The 17496-nt window shown below is 58.8% G+C and overlaps 1 protein-coding gene across 1 annotated transcript; it reads right to left on the reverse strand.

Moving 5' to 3' along the window:
• Positions 1–657: 657 nt before the first annotated feature.
• MEX3D (mex-3 RNA binding family member D) lies at positions 658–12067 on the reverse strand. The gene is made up of 2 exons (XM_072845070.1): positions 11446–12067; positions 658–2103 (listed from the first exon to the last, which is right to left on the reverse strand). Exons 1-2 carry the CDS (start codon positions 11966–11968, stop codon positions 839–841), a joined length of 1788 nt encoding a protein of 595 aa, XP_072701171.1. The 5' UTR covers positions 11969–12067; the 3' UTR covers positions 658–838.
• Between the last annotated feature and the right edge of the window lie 5429 nt (positions 12068–17496).

Raw genomic sequence — 17496 nt, forward strand, 5'->3', positions numbered from 1 at the left:
TCCTATAAATTCCCTACATATACATAAAGAGGTAAAAAATAAAAAAATAAAACTAAAAAAAAAGAAAAAAAAAACAAACCAACCACAAAATAAAAAGGAGATAGAAATCTGTCTGGTTTTTGCGACATGGCATGGTAACTGTGCCCCCTCCGTCCCGCGAGCTCCCCCGCCCGGCCTGGCCCCTCCAGCCACAACCCCCGACCTCTCATCACGTGTTTTTGGGCAGTTTTCACATTGGCAAAATAGAAGATAGACCTGCGTTACAAAAAAAATAATATATATATATTTATAGAACCATCAAGAATCATCCAAAAAAATAACTACATACAAAAGGAACGACAACAAAAAAATTATAATAATAATAGAATGATTTTAAAAAAATAAAAGACAACCCTTGCGTGTCCTAAAATAAAAAGTGCAACCGGACCTTTTCTTTCTGTTTATTTAACTTTGCAAACTGAATACTGTTATTTGGGAAGGACTGTTGAAGAACAGCTGGGCTTCCTCCTCCCAGCTGCTGGGTGAAGAGTTAAAGCTATTCTGTAAACATCAGAGTTTCCTCCTCTCTGCAGTTTCACACCCCTCTTCCTCGTTGTCTTCGTCGGCCCCTTCTTCCCCACCCCTCCCGACCCCCTGTACTTCGGCCACCCTCCCGCCCCGCCGTCCTGCCCTGTCCGCCTCTCCAGCCAGCAAGCAGCAGCCTCTCCTTCCCCCCCCCACCCCGTGCGCCCATCGGATCCGTTATTAAATAAAAAGGTTGATTTAAACAGTTTAAAGTCCTTAAAAAGCTGTGTTGGGGTGGAGGGGAGGGCTGGCCACCCTGGCGAGCCGGGCCCGGCTAGGAGAAGATGTGGATGGCTTGCGTGGCGGGAGTGTGGCAAGCGGGACACTCGGGCTCAGCTTTGCCGCAGATGCGCATGGCACACTCCATGCAGAAGAGGTTGTGGCCGCAGGGCACCAAGGCAGCGATCACCTCGCTCTCGAAGCACACCATGCACTCGCGGGAGCTCTTGCGGTGCCCGTCGGAGCTGCTGGAGTCGGTGGGCGAGCCCGAGGCAGCGGAGATGCTGCCAGGCAGGGAGGAGGAGGAGGAGTAGCCGGTACTGTTGGAGAAGGAGGACAGCGAGCCTTGGGTGGGCAGCCAGGACAAGGTGCTGACGGGGTCGCTCTGGATGCGGCGCGCTAAGGGGTGGTCCAGGGCCACGCCGCCACTCTCGGGGAGGGTGGGCGAATGGCGCGGCGTGGCCGTGCCGCTGTTGCGTCTCTGCGAGCCATTGACGGAGGAGCAGCTGCTGAAGGCTTGCAAGGGGTTGCCCGAGCGCTCAAAGGGCGACCAGATGGTGGTGGGTGTCGTGAGGTCGAGGGCCAAGAAGTCGAAGCCGAAGTCGCACTCCTCCGAGCCCAGAGGGGCCGGAGGCTCGCTGAAGGTGAAGCCGCTGCTGGTGCTGTAGGGGCTGGTGGGGCTGGCGTCTGCCACCCGCCCGCTGTAGTAGGACTCGGTGGAGGCACTGCCCAGGGAGCTGAGGCTGTCGTTGCGGAGGGCGGCCGAGGGGCGGCGGGCAGGGTGGGGAGCCTTGGCCCACAGGCTGGCCGTGCTGCCCTGCAGGTCGAGGCAGACGTCGGTGCCGTTGGAGTGGAAGTCGTTGTCGGCATTGACGTCGATGAAGGAGCCTGTCCGCATGGTGATGTGCGCCTCGATCTCCTCCCTAGCCCGGTCCACGTTCTCGGGCATGCCCGTCACCTCGAAGACAGGCTCCTTGTCCCGGCTGGGCGTCACGATGTAGGTGTGTGTCTGCTGCTGGATCCGCTTGATGGTGGCTCCCTTGGGCCCTACCACCAGCCCCACCACACGGTACGGGACCCTCACCTGGATGGTGGTCTGTCCCGGCAGGTTGGGGGGCCCCTGCATCGCTCCCGTCAGCCCATTCACTTTGTTGCGTGTCGCTCGGATCATGGAGAAGTGCTCGGCGGCCGAGAGGATCTCCCTTTTCGCCATCTCCACGTCCTCCTTCCTCCCAGTCACGATGAAAACGGGCTCCTCGCCCCTGACCGGCGTCTTGATGTACGTGTTGGTCTTGGCGCGTAGGGCTTTGATTTTGCAGCCTGCAGAGCAAGGAGAAGGGGAAAAAAATGACACGTCAAAGCTGAGACCTCGTGGGGACCCCAGGCTCACCCAGGATGGGGAGATGCAGGACCAGCAGGAACCAGCAGGTCCCTTTGGTTCTGCACCTGCAGCACAGACACCCTTGGAGAGATGGGTCCTTCCCGCCTCAAAGGCAGCCAGGGGCTCACAGCTCGGTGCTGGGGGGCTGCACCGGATCGTCCGAGACACACCAGGCTCCTGGCCCCGGCCTGACCCTCTGCCACCACCTCCTCTGCACCGCAGTGGGGATCGAGGACCCGCAGGATGCAGCCTGCAGCCCAGCTCCCGAGGGCCGGGACAGCGCGTGAGGCCGGGGCAGGCAGCCATGGGGGCACTTCCTGGGCTGTTGAGGGGATGGGAAGCCGGGTTTACTCAAAAGCTGTTTAAGGAGGTGCAAGGAAAAAAAAAAAAGACACTGAAGGTGGAAGGGAAGGAAAAGGCTTGTTTGGATCCTGCAGGTTTGTCGACACCTCTCAGCCAGCAGCCAAACCCGAGAAACAGCCCTGGCCGCACCCCAGCGGCAGCAGCAATGGCCCGGAGGGACGGGGGAGCTGGGGCTCCCCGCGGCCAGGCAGCACCGGCACCCCCTGCCTCCCTCTCCCTGCCCTGAGGGACGAGACCCCAGGGCAGAGAGGCTGCACCCTGGCCGGCTGGGGCAGGGGTGCTCACGGGGCACCAGCTCTCCCCGTTCTGGAAAGACCTGCTTCCCCCGCACGAGGAACATGATTCAGCAGGCAGAGCCCAGGCCGGGACGCAGGAGACCGGGGCTTTGCTGCCAGCTCTGCCTTTGCCTCGCACAACCTCGAGCAAGTCCCTGCCCTCTCCTCCCGTGGGCGAGCTGGGCTCCAGCTGCCAGTCCCTGCGGCGCCTGTCCAGCAAAAGGCTCCTGCTCTCCTCCGGGACCGGTCGCCATTGCTCTCGCCAAGGGGCCGCAAGTGCAGCACCGCTCCCTGCAACCCCAGCCCTGCTAATTGCATCCGCTCTGCCTGCACTCCAGTGCACGCACTTAATTAAATTCACATGAGCCAGGCGCACAGCACCAGGAGCTCAGCCCGGCTGCCCGCCCTCCGCTCCCGGCACACGAGGGCGAGCGATCCCCCGTCTCCCACCTCCCACGCACCCCCTGAGCTTTGCAGGGCACCCAAAGCAAAGCGGGGAGCCCGCAGGGATGGAGGCTGCCCGATCAGAGCCCCGAGACCGTCCCTGTCCACTGCAAATGCTGCTGCTGCAGATCCACATCGATAAATAGCCGCACACTGACGGGGAGAGCTCGACTCCTCGCAGACACAGCCAAGGCAGCCGCAAGCGCCCGGCTGGCTCCTCCGCAAACAGCTCGCTCGGGGCACTCCTCCTCCTCTTCCCAGACGCTCCCTGAGGAAGGGCAGGGCTGCTCTTCCAGCTGCAAGGCTGGAGAAGGGAGAGCCCCGGAAGGTTGAAGGGACTCAGCCGGGGCTGGGGCGGCACAGGACATTCAGGCAGGTCTGTCCCAACCAGGCAAACCAACCCGCGCCCGCTAGCAGCTGGAGAGCAGAGCCCTAACGGGGGCCGTGCTATTCCTGGAGAACCGTGCACGGTGCATTTACCACGGCATTAAGCATCACGAATAACAAGAAGTAAAAACTGTCAAAATAAGTGAGCAGCAGCTGTGCTGGGTGTCACAGCCTGGCTATTTGGCAGCACTAACCCCTCCGACAGCCACGTCCAGGGAGCTGACGCGCGATGACACCGGCCTCTCTGGACACTTCCTCCAAAAAACCTCGAAAGCAGCTTGCACCAGCCAGCGCAGCCCCTGCCCGGCTCCAGGCTGCCTTGAGGTGCTGGCAGCTCCACGCATGCCCTGCCTGCTGCCTGCAAAGGTCCCAGGATGGTGACAGGCAGGTTGGGGGGGAATCTGGGAGGGGCGCAGGCAGATAAGCAGAGCTGGGGAGGCAGGAGACCTGCTGAGATCTCCCTCCTAAGGGGGGGAACCCTCTGGATTTCACACAAGCCAGGCTGAAAGCATTTGAAGGCCACCTCCAAGCACTTGTTGCAACAAACAAACGTTCCTCCCACCTTGCATTGCCCCAAGGGCTGGGGCAGCGGGACGAGCCCACATTCAACCCTTGGCGCGGCCAGCCGGGCTTGGCCAGGCAGAGGCAGGGCTGGGGACAGCACAGAGCTGCCCTGTTCCCCGGAGCCGGGGAAGCCGCTGAGCGGCTGTGGGGACACGCAGAGGAGGAATGTGGGTGGAGAAGGGTTTGTCCAGTCTTTTCCTAATTTAGCACAACAACTGGAAGGTGTATTTATGGCTGGGGGCATACAGTGGGGAAAGCAATGGCCGGGTCACTGGGGCAGGGCAGAACCAGCAACCATCAAAGGTGAAGTTTTCTTTAAGCATGTGCCAGCTTCTGCGAGGCTGTCCAGAGCAAGGTGCCTGCGACTCCCACGTTTCCCTCCCCGATTTATTCTGGTACCTGCTATAAGCTCTCCCTCTGCTCCGCTGCTTGGCAAACAGGACGAGCATGGTGGCAGCGGGCAAGGGCAGCCGGGCTGGGAGCCACCGCGGGGCTCTGCCAGTGCCTCCCGCGGACACCAGCCTCACACCCAAGGTCCGAAATTCACCCTTCGCAGCAGGAAGCAGCAATTTCAAGATCCAAAGGTATCGGCAGCTGCCAGGAGCTGCTCGGGAGCCATGTCCCGCAGGGGGCACGGCACAGCAAGGCTCTTCCTCGCCCTGCTCCACCGTGCCGGCTGCACCGGTGGGACCGAACTGATGCTACGGCAGCACAAAATGGAGGAAGAGTTTATCCGGCTGCACCTTGCAAGCCCTTCCTAGGGGCAAAGCCAGAAACCTGGGTTAAAAATTAAAGGGGTGCTTGCCTTGCCCAGCTCCACCCTCCTCAAACAAGCAAGGGCAGGAACAACACACACGACCCGTGGCTACTGGATGCTGCCAGGGCCACCACGCCTGTGCCGTGCTTGGGTCATCTGTGGCACAGGAAAATGCACCATGGGTCAGAGCTGTTTTTTCCAATCCTGGCGTAAAAGAGGATGGCGGCAGGTCCGGGGCAGCGGGGGTGCTGGCTCCCCTCCCTGCCCACCCACAAAGCCGTGTGGGGAAACATTGCAGAAAAGGAGGCATCAGGCGGGGAAGCCGCTTGCCCGAGGCCACACGCTGGCATCTGCACCAGGAACCGCACTTGCACTGCTCTGAGTGAGGAGCCTCCGCCATCGCAGCACACCGGTGAGTGCTCCTGGACGGGCGCATCGGGGATGTGGTGGAAGCAGAGCCGGGACAGCACCGTGGCCCCACCCAGGTACCAGCATGTCCTGCTGTTGCCCCCAGCCCCAAATTCCACCTAAGCCACCCCTTGGCCGTGGGGACCCCCAGGCAGCAGGTCCTAAAAGCCCCAACTGGGAAGGATGGGCAGCCTCCCCAAGCTAGGATTCGGTGAAGCATTTAAACCCACACGGCACAGCGAGCTACGGGTCTGCAACACCAGGAACTGGTGAAGAGACACAACCTCACAGCAGTACGGCCCTGTCCTCCCTCACATCTGCGCCCCGGAGAGGCACCTGAGCCAAGGCTGCTCCTGCCCACGCTCGGGAAGATGCTGACACCCTATGGCCAAGTCCCCCAATGCCCCTCCGCAGAGCCAGAGGTACTCGAACTGTGTGACACCAGTGGTTTAACCACCAACCTGCAGCTGGGAGAATGACCCACACCAGTATGAGATATTTCAGATGAGTCTCCACAAGCCCCCACCCAAGCATGCTGTGGAAACACCATCCTGGATGGCTGCATCCCTCTGAAGTCGGTGCAGCACAACCCCGCCAAAATGGGGCCGTGCCGGATGGGGGCTGTGGAGAGGACCAGGGACCACCCGGCCTTGCCGGCGAGCTTCACCACAGGGATGCCCTCACCCTGGCATTGCCGGATCAAGCGCCTTACCTCAACCAAGCAGAAGTGGTTGTCAGGGCTGGCTCTCAGCATTAAAGATGAGGAAGGAGGAAAACAAGGTGCCAGACTTTGCTACAAGTCTATAAAGAAGGTGGCTTTAAAAGCACTTTTCAGATCTAAAAGAAAACACCCCCAAAACCAGGGGGGGGGGGTGGGGGGGGTGGGCAGAGCTAGGGCTGCTGCAGCCCCAACAGGTCCCTTCTCAACACCAAAGCCTGGGTTCCACCAGAGCCCAGGAGCGGCTCAGTTGCCACGTTACAGCTCTCTGGAAGAGCTTGGAGTCCCCGTGGGCCCAAACTCATCACGACAACCCGTGGCCATGCTCAGCTGCAAGCAAACACCCTCGCTCCGGGGCTCTCGAGCACACACAACGCCCCCAACTCACAGCCCCTCACGCCACCACCCAGCTCTGCCTGCAGAGATGGCACCGATGGAGGGGTGCGAGCTGGACGCTCCTCTCAAACCCTCCTGCCTCCAGACTCCACACCCTTCTCGTCTTCCACTGTTGCCAGCTCTGAACCGCTCTCTGTGCACCCCACGCAGCTCCCGGCACGCTCCACTCCATAAAGCTGCCCCGCGGAGCCGCAGCGCCCTGGCTGGACCCATCCCACCTCCCCCGGGCTGAGAAATCACTAGTTTCAGACAAGAAACAGAATCCCAGGGGATTCTCTCCGGGATGAGGCAGTGATGGAGGCGGCACCCCAGGAAAGGCTGCTCTCCCTGACCGTCCTCTCTTGGCACCACCAAAGAGGACTTCGCCCTCTGCCAGGAGCCCCAGTCGGGTCAGGGCTGCGACTATCGCAAGAGCCCACGAAAACCAGTACGGCACAGGCTGGGGCAGCGGGCTGGGAAGTGCCTCTCCATCCTCTGCGCTCCTGCGGTTACCCAGGCAAGAGATAAGAGACGCGACACAGCTCATCCACTTGCTGATCCCCAGCGTGGCCCGGCCAGCACCTGCTTTGACATAAGGTGGCCTCCTCCACGTAAGGAGGACAAAGCCAGCCAATCCCCCTGGCCAGACCACGTCTCCATTTGCCCAAGGAGCTTTGTGCTTGCAGCACCCAGCTCCGAGCTATGAAAACCCAAGAAAGAGCAAACAGAGCTTTCCTGGAAGAGCCTTTAATGGCATCAACTAGGAGGACTCTGTGTTCACCACAGCCTCCGCAGCCCAGGAGCTGGCTGATGCCTTGCACCCAGCCCTCTGGAGCGTGCTACCCACTGCAGAAAGACATTGCCCTTCCTCTTCCCCAGCTCTGCAGCATCTCCTGGCCTCAGATCTGGCGTTACGGCACTCCCGGTCCCCTTCATTACAGGCGAATGGCACAGGATGCGCCAGGACTGGGGCCAGATGTGGAGGAGAACACGTTGCACCTCCATCGCATGTCATCTCCCCTCTTGCTGAACGCTTCTTCCCACCTCTCTGCAAACAGTAATTAATTCATCCTTGCAACCACGCTGCGGGAGGCAGGCACATCACACCTTTGTTTCTTCTCCAGACACTGGGAAAAGCGAGGCAGGGAGGCTGGGCTCCTCGCCTCGGGCCAGAGAGGAGGAAGCCGGGGCCAGAGCCAAGATGTGCAGACAGATACTTCAGCGATCAGCTCAATCTGTGCGACCGACTTCAGGAGTTTCTGGCTCTGCCACGACCCAGAGAGGTGGGAGGAGGCAGCCAGGCCAGCCTCAAAGGACGTGGCATGATGGGCAGAGGACAGCAGAGAGCAGCAGCCCAGGGCTCAGAAATATGAGAGGATTCATCGCAGCCCCAGCAATCCACTGCAGGTTTACAGATGCTCAGGCTGGCCCAGAAACCGAGGCCTGTGGTCTCCCTGTGCACCCTCCAAGCACCAGAATGCCCACTGCGCTCTGGCAGGGAGGAGAGCTGCGCATTTCATCCTTCCCTGGATCTCCCCTTCGAGCATCCCAGTGTCTTCTATAAACGGCAACTTCCCCAAATCCTTCGCAAAGCTGCGAACAGGCCCTGCATGTCGCAGATGGGGAAGCAGAGCCCGAGAGAGGAGCCGTGGCTGGCTCTGTCCCACGAAAGGCACATGGCATAGGAGGGGAGAGTAGAGCCCAGGGCTCTCGGCTGCACCAGCCGCCCATCGCCCTCTTGGCCTTGTTGGGGCAGAAGCTGCTGGAAACACACCTCCAACACCGGCACGGTGCCAACACGCAAGAGCCAGGGCAGGTCTAACGTCCAGCCCGCGCCATGCTCCCCATCTCCCTTTTCCCCAGTGATTTCCGTTATCACCACTGCTCTTTTTGCTGGTTAGCAAGATGAGCCCACACCGCTGCAATCAATGCCCACAGCACTTTCTGGAGACGGTTCCTCCCACGGCAGGAGTCATGAACGGGCTTGCACGCGAAGGCACGGCCACGTAATCCCGCCAGGCCATGCTGCCTTTTGGTAGCCATGTGGGCAGGGAGAAGAGAAGCCGCAGATCTCGGTTGGCAGACGCCGCTCCACACCATCACCGATGCCGATCCGGACGAGGGGTCGTGGCAACCGCCTCTCCAGCTCATTTAAGAAAACACAGATTTGCTTTACACAACAAAGATTTACCTGCTGAGCTGCTGCTGCTCCCTTCTGGAAAGGGTTAAATTAATGGATCTGGAGGAGAGAAATTGAAGAAAAAGGAGAAGTAGGAGAAATTGCATCCGACAGCCTCTGTCCCACCTCAGCCCGCATAGGATAGCCATGCATTGGTCTGATGGGCAAAGCGCTGCCCCGGCTGCCGGGACCTCCCAGCCACGTCCCTGCTCACTCCCACGGCAGCGAGGGGCTGCTGGGCTCTGGGGACAGCAGGACCGGTCCCAAAGTGCCCCAAGAGCAGCTCCTCAGGACACAGCGTATGGGGAGAGAAACCCAGCCTTGCCTCAACTCAAGACCCTTCCAGGGCACCCAATATCATCCATGTCTTCCTACGTTCCGAGTGCGGTGGCACCACAAGCGCCCACTCCATGGGTCATGGCCGGGCTGGGTAGTGCAGGAAAGACAAGAGCGACGGGGACAGGGTCTGAGGGAGCCTGACCCAGGCCCGCAGCATCACCAGCAGCACATCTCGCCACTGGAACGACGCCAGGCCCGATGAAGCACCCCAAGGCTCGGCTCCACGCTGCTGCGAAGCTAGAGCCCCGCTGCCACGGGGCTACCAAAGACCGAGGGAGGCTCGCACGGGGGGGACCTGGAGACCAGAAGGACCCGGGAGCCAGCACAGGTGCAGGATGAGGCGAGCGAGAAGGGCTCCGCTCATTTTTGAGCTCGGTGTGAGACCCGGAGAAGCGGGCAGCTGCGAACGACCTCAGTATTGCCCCTGCTCAGGCTGCACCGGCCTCGCACATCCTGATTTAAAACAGCTGCCGGCAGCACCAGAGAGCAGCCAGAGCACAAAGACACTGCTGACAGCCCTGTCCCCTCGATGCTGCCCAACTGCACCCCCCGCCAGCGAGAACCGGGGGGTGCCAAATGCCGAGCCCCCCTTCACACCAAAAACCCAGCACGACAGGGCCACGGCATGGCGTCCAAACAGGCTGGGAGCTGCAGAAAAGCTGAGAGCAGGAGAGGGGCAGGAAACACATGGGGGAAAACCCCCAGGAGAGCTGTTCCTGCCCGCGGGCTGGGGCAGCAGCAGGTAGCTCCAGCCCACCACTGGCCCCAGGTCCCCTCCGAGCCTACCCATGGGACACGGTGCCCCCCAGCACCCCTCCTCAAGCTGGTATAATAATTTCTTTTGCAGCTCTTTTCCAGGAGTCCCACGAGCCCGTGGAGCTTAGGGAGCGCCCAAACTCTGCACGAGGTGTTTGGGGCAGGTACCCGGGTGCACATTTAGCCCGTCGGGGTGCTGGAGGCGCAGCACTGGGGCCTCACCGCAGCCGAAACACCCAACCCCAGCCGCTGCGAGAAAGGGTGCCAACCGACAGCTCGCCGGCCCGAAAGCAGCCGTTCGCTCCAGCCTCCTTGAACTCGCAGGGCCAGCGCGTTTCCCAGCAGAGGCCAGACCCCGTTACAGGTTTGCTTTCACGTTGCTGGACCCTGGGGGTCCGCAGAGCCCGCCGGCGGGGCCACCCGACCCAGGTCCCCATCCAGCCCAAGGGGAAGGAGGATCCTCCCGAGCAGGGCGCGGCACCGCGCTCCTCTCCTCCGGCGAGGCATCGGGCTTCGCCACGCCGCTTGGCTGCCCCGGGTGGGCTCGGCAGCCCGCTGGGACCCCAGGGCCGGGGCGGTGGGACCGGCGAGGGGTGCGCGGAAAGTTGGGAGGCCGGGAAGCGGGGCCGGCTGGGAGGCGGCGCAGGCCAATGGGAAGCGCAGAGCATGATGTCACCGCGCTCATCCCAGCATGGCTCTGGCTAACAAAGAGAACAATGAGGCTGCCCAGCTCCCCGCTTCCCCCCGGGGAAAAAAGCCCCCCGGCCCCCCGGCCCGCGGCCCCCTGGCCGGGGAGGGACGGGGGCCGCCGGAGCGAGGGCGAGGCTGGGCTGCCAGGGCCCTGCGTGGCAAAAACGCCCGGGGGGTCAGGCTCCCGGTGAGCCGAACTGCCCATCGCCGCCGGCATTCCTGCGGGCAGCGGCTCCCTTCCCTTTTATTTTATTTTTTATTTTTCCTCTTAAATCCTCCCCCGCCAGGGTCTTGCCCCCCTTCTTTTTTTTTTAAAAAAAGGTGAAACTTTGGCTGAGGGCTATTTCGGATTTCCTCGAGACAAAGCCCACGCCAGGCACACCCACCCAGGGAGAGGCTGGGGCTGAGGCGTGCCCGGCCCTTTGTGACAGCTGAGCGGGGTGCGCGCCCCGCCGCTGCCTGCCCAGCCCCCCCGCAGCCCCGAGCGGGTTCGCCCTCCTTTACCTGTGAACCGGAGCTACCGAACATCATTGACACGCCACGTCCGAGACACCGACCTGAAGGGGGGGGGCGGGGGGGGGCACTCAACTACAATAAAATCAAAGCTTTCGCCTGCACTTGGAGTCCTGCCTGCTCCCACGGCCTCGCGTGGCGCCCGGGAACTTTCCGAGCGCACACGGCGTTTGTCCCACCCGTGCCGTTTCGCCGGCCGATCTAGTTTAATTAACATTTCCAGGCAGCGCGCTGGGGACGGGCACAAAGACGAGCAGCTCTCGCTCCTGGCACCCACGGCGAAGGCGCGTCCGCGGGAGGAGTTTCAGGGCCGCGGGATTTGTCGCCGTTAAGTTTCCGCCTCCGCGCTGCCGGGCACGGAGACAAAGCCCCAAAACTGACCCAAATAACGCGGGGCCGGGCCGGGCCGGCGCGTCCGGCGGGAGGCGGCGCCGCCGCCCCGGGGAAGGCGCGGGGCGCTCGGGGGCGGACAAAGGGGGTCCCGGCGCGTCCCCCCCGCGGGGCGGGTGTTACCTTGCCGGCCCACGATCTCGGCGACGTGCTCGGAGCTGGGCACGGGCACGCACTCGGTCATGTTCACGCTCTTCTTCCTGCTCCCCAGCGCGCCCAGCGGCTCGGCCAGCAGCGCGGCGGGCGGCGCCAGGTGCGGGGCGAAGTTACCGAAGGCGGCCGGGGGGGAGGCGGCGCCGGCGGCCGGGGGGGAGCCGCCGCCGCGCTCCCGCGCCTGCAGGCCGCCCGGCCCCGCGCCTCCCGCCGCCGCCTCCGGCTCCTCCGGCCCCGCGCCGCCCGCCTCCGCCGCCCGCAGCCCGCGCTCGCCCGCCTCCTCCAGCCCCAGCAGCGAGAGCTGGTCCAGGGCGAACCTCAGGGCGGCGGCTTCGTCCTGCGCCGGCGGCCCCTCCCGCTCCCGCCCGGGCTCGGGCTCCGGCGGCGGCTCCTGCCCGGCGGGCGGCGGCGGCGGCGGGCTGAGCAGCGCCAGGCAGCGCGGCGGGCCGCGGGCGGGCTGCCCGCCCTCGGGCTGGTAGATCGAGCCGGGCATGGCGGCGGAGCGGCGGCTGGCCGGGAGCGGAGCGGGCCGGGGCGGTGGCGGTGCCCGCCGCACGCCGCCTCTCTGCGCGCCCCCCGCCGCGCCGCCCCCGCCCCGCCCCGACGTCAGCCCGCCCCGACAATGGGCCGCGCCCCGCCGCGCGCATGCGCGCGCCGCGCCCCCGCCCCCCGGGAGGCGGCCCCGCCCCGCCGCAGGAAGGAGGCGGGGCCGGCCCCGCCCCGCCCGCGAACTCGGCACCGCCCGCGCGTGTCCGGCTGCCCCGGCCCCGCCCCCGGCGGGGGCAGCGCGCGGGGCCCGCGCCCGGGCCGGGGCCAGAGCCCGGGGGCCGGGGCACAGCCCGGGGCGGCGCGGACGTGGCGGCCGCACGGCGGAGCCGCAGCGTTACGGGGCTGCCCTCCGCAGCTCGGACAGCCAGCGTTTCCCGCCCTGGAGGCACGGTCTGGCCCTCGGTTGCAGGGACGCCTTAAAAACGACGCCGAAAGCGCAGTTCGGCGAGGCGGCGGCGGGCTCGGCGCTGCCGGTACTCGGGAGTTCACACCACAGCTCCCTCGAGCCCACGCGGTCCCATCTGGGCGAACTCCCGTCAGAAGTCCCAGCCCGGCGAGGCGGGTGCTGCCGCTCTAACACTGCTGGGAAACGGGACTGGGGTCAAAGCAAAACCGGCGCAGCGAGCGGCGGCCGCTCCTCGGGGCACCCCGGCAGGCTGGTCCCGTCCCCCCGTTCCACGCACGCCGGGACCACGCAGTTTATCGAGCGCTCGAGGGTACGGAGCTGCGGCACGGCTACGCTTTGGGTACTGAAGGACACGTCCTCCTTCCCGAGTTACAAATGCTAACAAAACATACAGCCTTCGTCCTTCCTCCCACCTTTCTCCCTTGGTTCTTTAGTTCCTGCTTTGCAGGGGTTACTCGCTGCCCGTCGCGCCCAGCGCTCCTCTGCTTCTGCTCCAGACAGAGCCGCCCCAGCTTCTGTGCCCCAAGACCCCAGCCTCCCTCCCCGGCCCACCGCCCCGGCAGGTCCCCACCGTGAGGGTTCCCCCCAAGGCAGCTGGCTCAAGGAAAACAGTTCCCTCCAAATCATGTGTTCCACCTGGGCCACTGCTTCACAGGGACCTGCCACAGACAGAGCTTTAAGAAACCCTTCCTGGCAGGGCTGGCACAGCACACTAATTCACTGTCACCATGTCAAGACCAATTATCGGCTCACCCACTACCTCAAATGCCCAGATGCTCAAATTCCACAGGTCCTGCTCTCAAGCTTTGTTTTCTCCTTTTTCACATAATTGTGTTTCCCAATCGCCACCTTTGGGACATTCCGCTTGGGATTGTTTTTAATTGCAGGAACCATCAGTGTCTGGTCTAGAAACCCCCACTTCGGAACACCCACTCTGTTCACATTTCACAGATCCTGGGAAACATTAACTCCTGCTGGTCAGTGGCCCCAACACACGAGCCACGTGGCCTGTCCTTGTGCTTCCAAGTTTTGCCCTTCAGCTGCTGACTCTCCTATGGAGGAGGACTTTCACCTTCTGATACTCTGAATGGGTCACCTCAAACTTCTATGGGATCTTTCCAGCGACATAACAGCCACCAGGAACTGCCTCCTCACTTCTTTCCATTTCTCTTACCTACCAACTAAACCCAACATCTTCCAGCTGCTGACAAGTTTCATGAAAACAGGGAACAAGCTTCCTCTCCTCCTGTTTTACCTTCAGAGGTCTTGGCAGCCAGCTCCCACCGGTTCTTTCTTTCTGGATGGCTGCTGCAGAGGAAGCCTTGCAACGCCTGTTTTCCCCCAAAGCGTTCACAGCTCACTTTCACAGAGATCCGTCCGTATCCATCCAGACTCCTCGGTGCTTACACGGATGCAGCGGCATGAGCGCAGCTCTGGGAACCCTCCCACTTCAGACTCATCTTCCCCGTGCCGCAGAGCTGGTCAGATTGCTGGCAGGCTCCAGGCATGTTACGCAGAGCTCGCACCTACTGCGGACTGAAGCTTCTCCTCCAGGGACAGACGTGGCCAAACCAGCAGATTTGAGCCACACGAGCTGGCTGCGAGACATCTCCCCCTCTTGCTTCCTAAAATGTTTAACCTAGTAAGCTGAAACACCCCACTAAACTACTAAAAATAGTGGGTTTTCCACTACTTGAGACAACAGTACAAACCCTCCCTTCTGAGCTTCTCCTATTTCCAGAAACTGTAGAAAACTCATTAATAACCAACACTGCTAACTCCTCTGGGCAACCTGCACCAACATAGAAGACTACACCTGTGTCTGAACAGCTCCTTATGTCCTTGCTGCAACTCCAATACTGACCCACACTCCCTGCCACCGCTGGCCACCACATCACCATCTCTCAAGCCCCGTGAGAAGTGTTGTACGTGGGCTTCCAAACTCACCTCGGGAACCGCAACGCTGGCTCCACACGCTGGCATTTTTGCCTACTCGGTACTCGAGAGAGTCCTTTTGGGAAATCACTACGTCAAGTCCAGCACCACCTAGAGAAACTGCCAGTTGTTATTTTAAGTGCTTTTGGCATGTTATGCCTCTGATCTGTTCCATTTTCAGCAGAACTAGCTCACGCTTTTCTTCTTAGATTCTTAATTTCACTCATGACACCAAGTTGCCTTTGTATTTTTTAACCTGGGTAATTAGCAGGTCTTTAAGAGACTTGTGCCTCCCATTAACAGAGAAAATGGATTATACAAATTAGAGAAGTCCTTTAGCACAACTCTGTTTCTTTACCAAAACACAACCATACAGAAGATCCAACTCCCCTGAACACAAGAAAAGAGAGAAGGCGCCCGCTTACTGTTTCCAAGCCCATCCCTCCAGGTGGTTTCCCCATTTGCTTACTGTTTCCAAGCCCATCCCTCCAGGTGGTTTCCCCATTTCCTAGCGGGGCTCATTCACAATTGCTTCTGCTGCCTCTTTGTGCTGCCTGTAATCACTCAGTCTTTGATCATCCACAGAACAAAGATGTCCCCCAAAGTGACCAACACAATCCCCTGTATATGTACAGGGAATTAAAGAACACTTTACTAAAGCAAAGCAGAGGTGTATCAGCCCGTTAAGCTGTTTTCTGTATGGGGAAACAGAGCAATAACACTACAGCAGAGTAATTAGTACCACCACAGCTATGCAAGCCTAACTCCCCCAAGTACACTTCTGCAACAGCCACTCTTATTCCAGGTCAAGTGTGCAAAGGCAGAAGTTACAACACCCTAGCTAGAATATCTGTTCTGCTATAAAGACCATCCTTTTGTAGATCAACCCCTAAAGAGGGGATTACTGAACACATGGGGGGGGACCCCCCACCCAACAAACCAAAACACCCCACAGTTATCCATTTGCCTAAATCACAGCACGTTAGCCAAATGCTATAAATAGGATCCAAAGTTCAGGGGCAAAAAATACTTAGAGAACTGTTGTAGTTGCTCCTCTCACCCTTTAGGAGATCAAACTCTGCTTTCTGCACTGTTCTGCAAGCACATGCAAACATCGTGCAAAAAATACAGGCTTTGAGCACAGCACAGAAGAGGGTGCAGCTTGGAGAAGAATTATAAAAAAAGTCCTTACTTGTGTGTGGGAAGGCTTAAGGGAATATTTCAGCACATCAGGAGCTGAATCACTGCATGTAGGTGGAGCCAGACAGATTGACAAGATCTGTAACATGAAAAATGACCTAAGTCTGAGATCAATCATCTCTCAAAGTAGCTGACTGAGGGAACAACATACGGAGACGGCTCAAGGTGATGAGGCTCAATGTCAACATGACATGCAAAACCAGTATTAGAGGCACATGCTACAACTGACCAACTACTCTGTAACTCAGAACACGGACAACTGCGATCCTCTCGGCACCAACAGGCCTGGCAGTCTTTTTTCTGTTACCTCTTAGTATCACCACCACCGCCACATTATCTTAACAGATTTCCCTACTACAGCAGCACATAAAAAAGGCACTTTGGGGGAAGCCATTAGCGAACATCTCTTTTTCATGCATTAGATTAATGAAGAATCTTGCTTTCAGGTAATGACTTCTGAGAAGTTGTGGAGCAGCCACTTGATGGAAAACTAAGAATCAATTGCAGATCAGACAAAAGCATGAAAAATAAAAGATGGTACGCCAAGCTTTCAAGTCTTCCAGCCCTTCAGATCACTAAACCCCATAAAATGTGCTTGACAGGCTAATCCAGGACATAGAACTGAACTCAAATTACAAACAAAACCAAGTAATAACTTTTTAGTATTCACCTTCTTCTGAAAGCTCAAACTTGGGGGTCTATATATCAGAAGACCTGTATTTTGTACATGCAAATGAAACCAGATTCTTACAGCTAAGCAGTTCCTGAATCTTGCCGCTAAAGACAAACCATTTACGAGGTCATTCATTGCCCTACTATTCCAATTCTGCATGGTCTCAAACTACTTCCCTTTGTGACTCTGCAAGGTAAGAAAAAAAACCACAAAACACTAAGAGATTTATTTAAGGAATTAAATAAACATTAATTTACCAGTCTCAGTAAATATTTTTATTACTAGCAGTTAGTGTTACATCAGTACTCAACACTAAATTTGATTGCTAACCAATAACCCTAACAATTTCAAGTGCAATTTGGTGGGTCATTCTGAAGTTGGAAGTGTTTTTTTTTCTCCTCATTCTCATAAATGTTCTATCACTGTAAACATCATTTAGCAAATGCTGTTCTGTGCTGTTCTCTCATACACTCCAGCTAGTCATGGGGTCAAACTGAAGGGGAATGGTTTTCCCTCATTAGTTCAAGGGAACAGAGTTGATCCCTGCTAATCTGAGAACAAATCCAGATTTTTAGCTCACTATGTCCCATACAGGACACTATTTTCTGTGCTGCAGAATTAGTAAAGTACCTTCTCATGCTTACCTGTACACCTAATTTAAAGGAGGGAGCTAAAATATGCAACACTGGGAACCTCGACCAACCACAGATGAAAAGCCTGTTATAAAGCAGTTCCAGCGTACGCAGAAATTTCTGTTCAGAGTGAAAACAGCTAAGAACATGCATTTTATTTGATAGGGAACAAGTGGTATCATCCAAAGATTTGCATGGGCATCTGGACTCTTGGAGATTGTTCTTATGAACATAACTCCAAATAAATAGGACTGAGTGGAGAGTTAATCCTGAAAAACTTACTTTTTCTTCATTAAACAAACATTCTCCTGCCTCCTCCCCCTTTAAACACGTTATCCTACCTACTTTTCGAGGACCGGGAGAATCAGTCTAGATACAATGGGCTCTCTTTAAAGCAAGACAAAAATGACATGACTCATAAGTGCTGAAAGACTAGTTATCCTTTCAGATGTTCTGCTGTATCTACCTCCTGCAAAGTCGTAAAGAGTAGGAGTGGGGAAAAATACAAAACAAAAACACCAACAACAAGCAACTAGGTATAGAGTCAGAAGGAAGAGCCGAGTGTGTAGGTAGGTTATCAGGCGCCAGGAACAGATCTGAACAGAAGGTCGCGAGGAATCCGGGTG

Source organism: Ciconia boyciana, chromosome 24 (assembly GCF_034638445.1).
Source record: "Ciconia boyciana chromosome 24, ASM3463844v1, whole genome shotgun sequence".
In the NCBI taxonomy this organism is placed as follows: Eukaryota; Metazoa; Chordata; class Aves; order Ciconiiformes; family Ciconiidae; genus Ciconia; species Ciconia boyciana.

Bases quoted from the DNA above. Each gene is read 5' to 3' on its own strand.
- MEX3D (XM_072845070.1), bottom strand. From the start codon at position 11,968: ATGCCCGGCTCGATCTACCAGCCCGAGGGCGGGCAGCCCGCCCGCGGC. The intron at 2,104-11,445 runs GTAACACCCGCC...CTTGCTCTGCAG, and splicing joins CGAGATCGTGGGCCGGCAAG to GCTGCAAAATCAAAGCCCTA.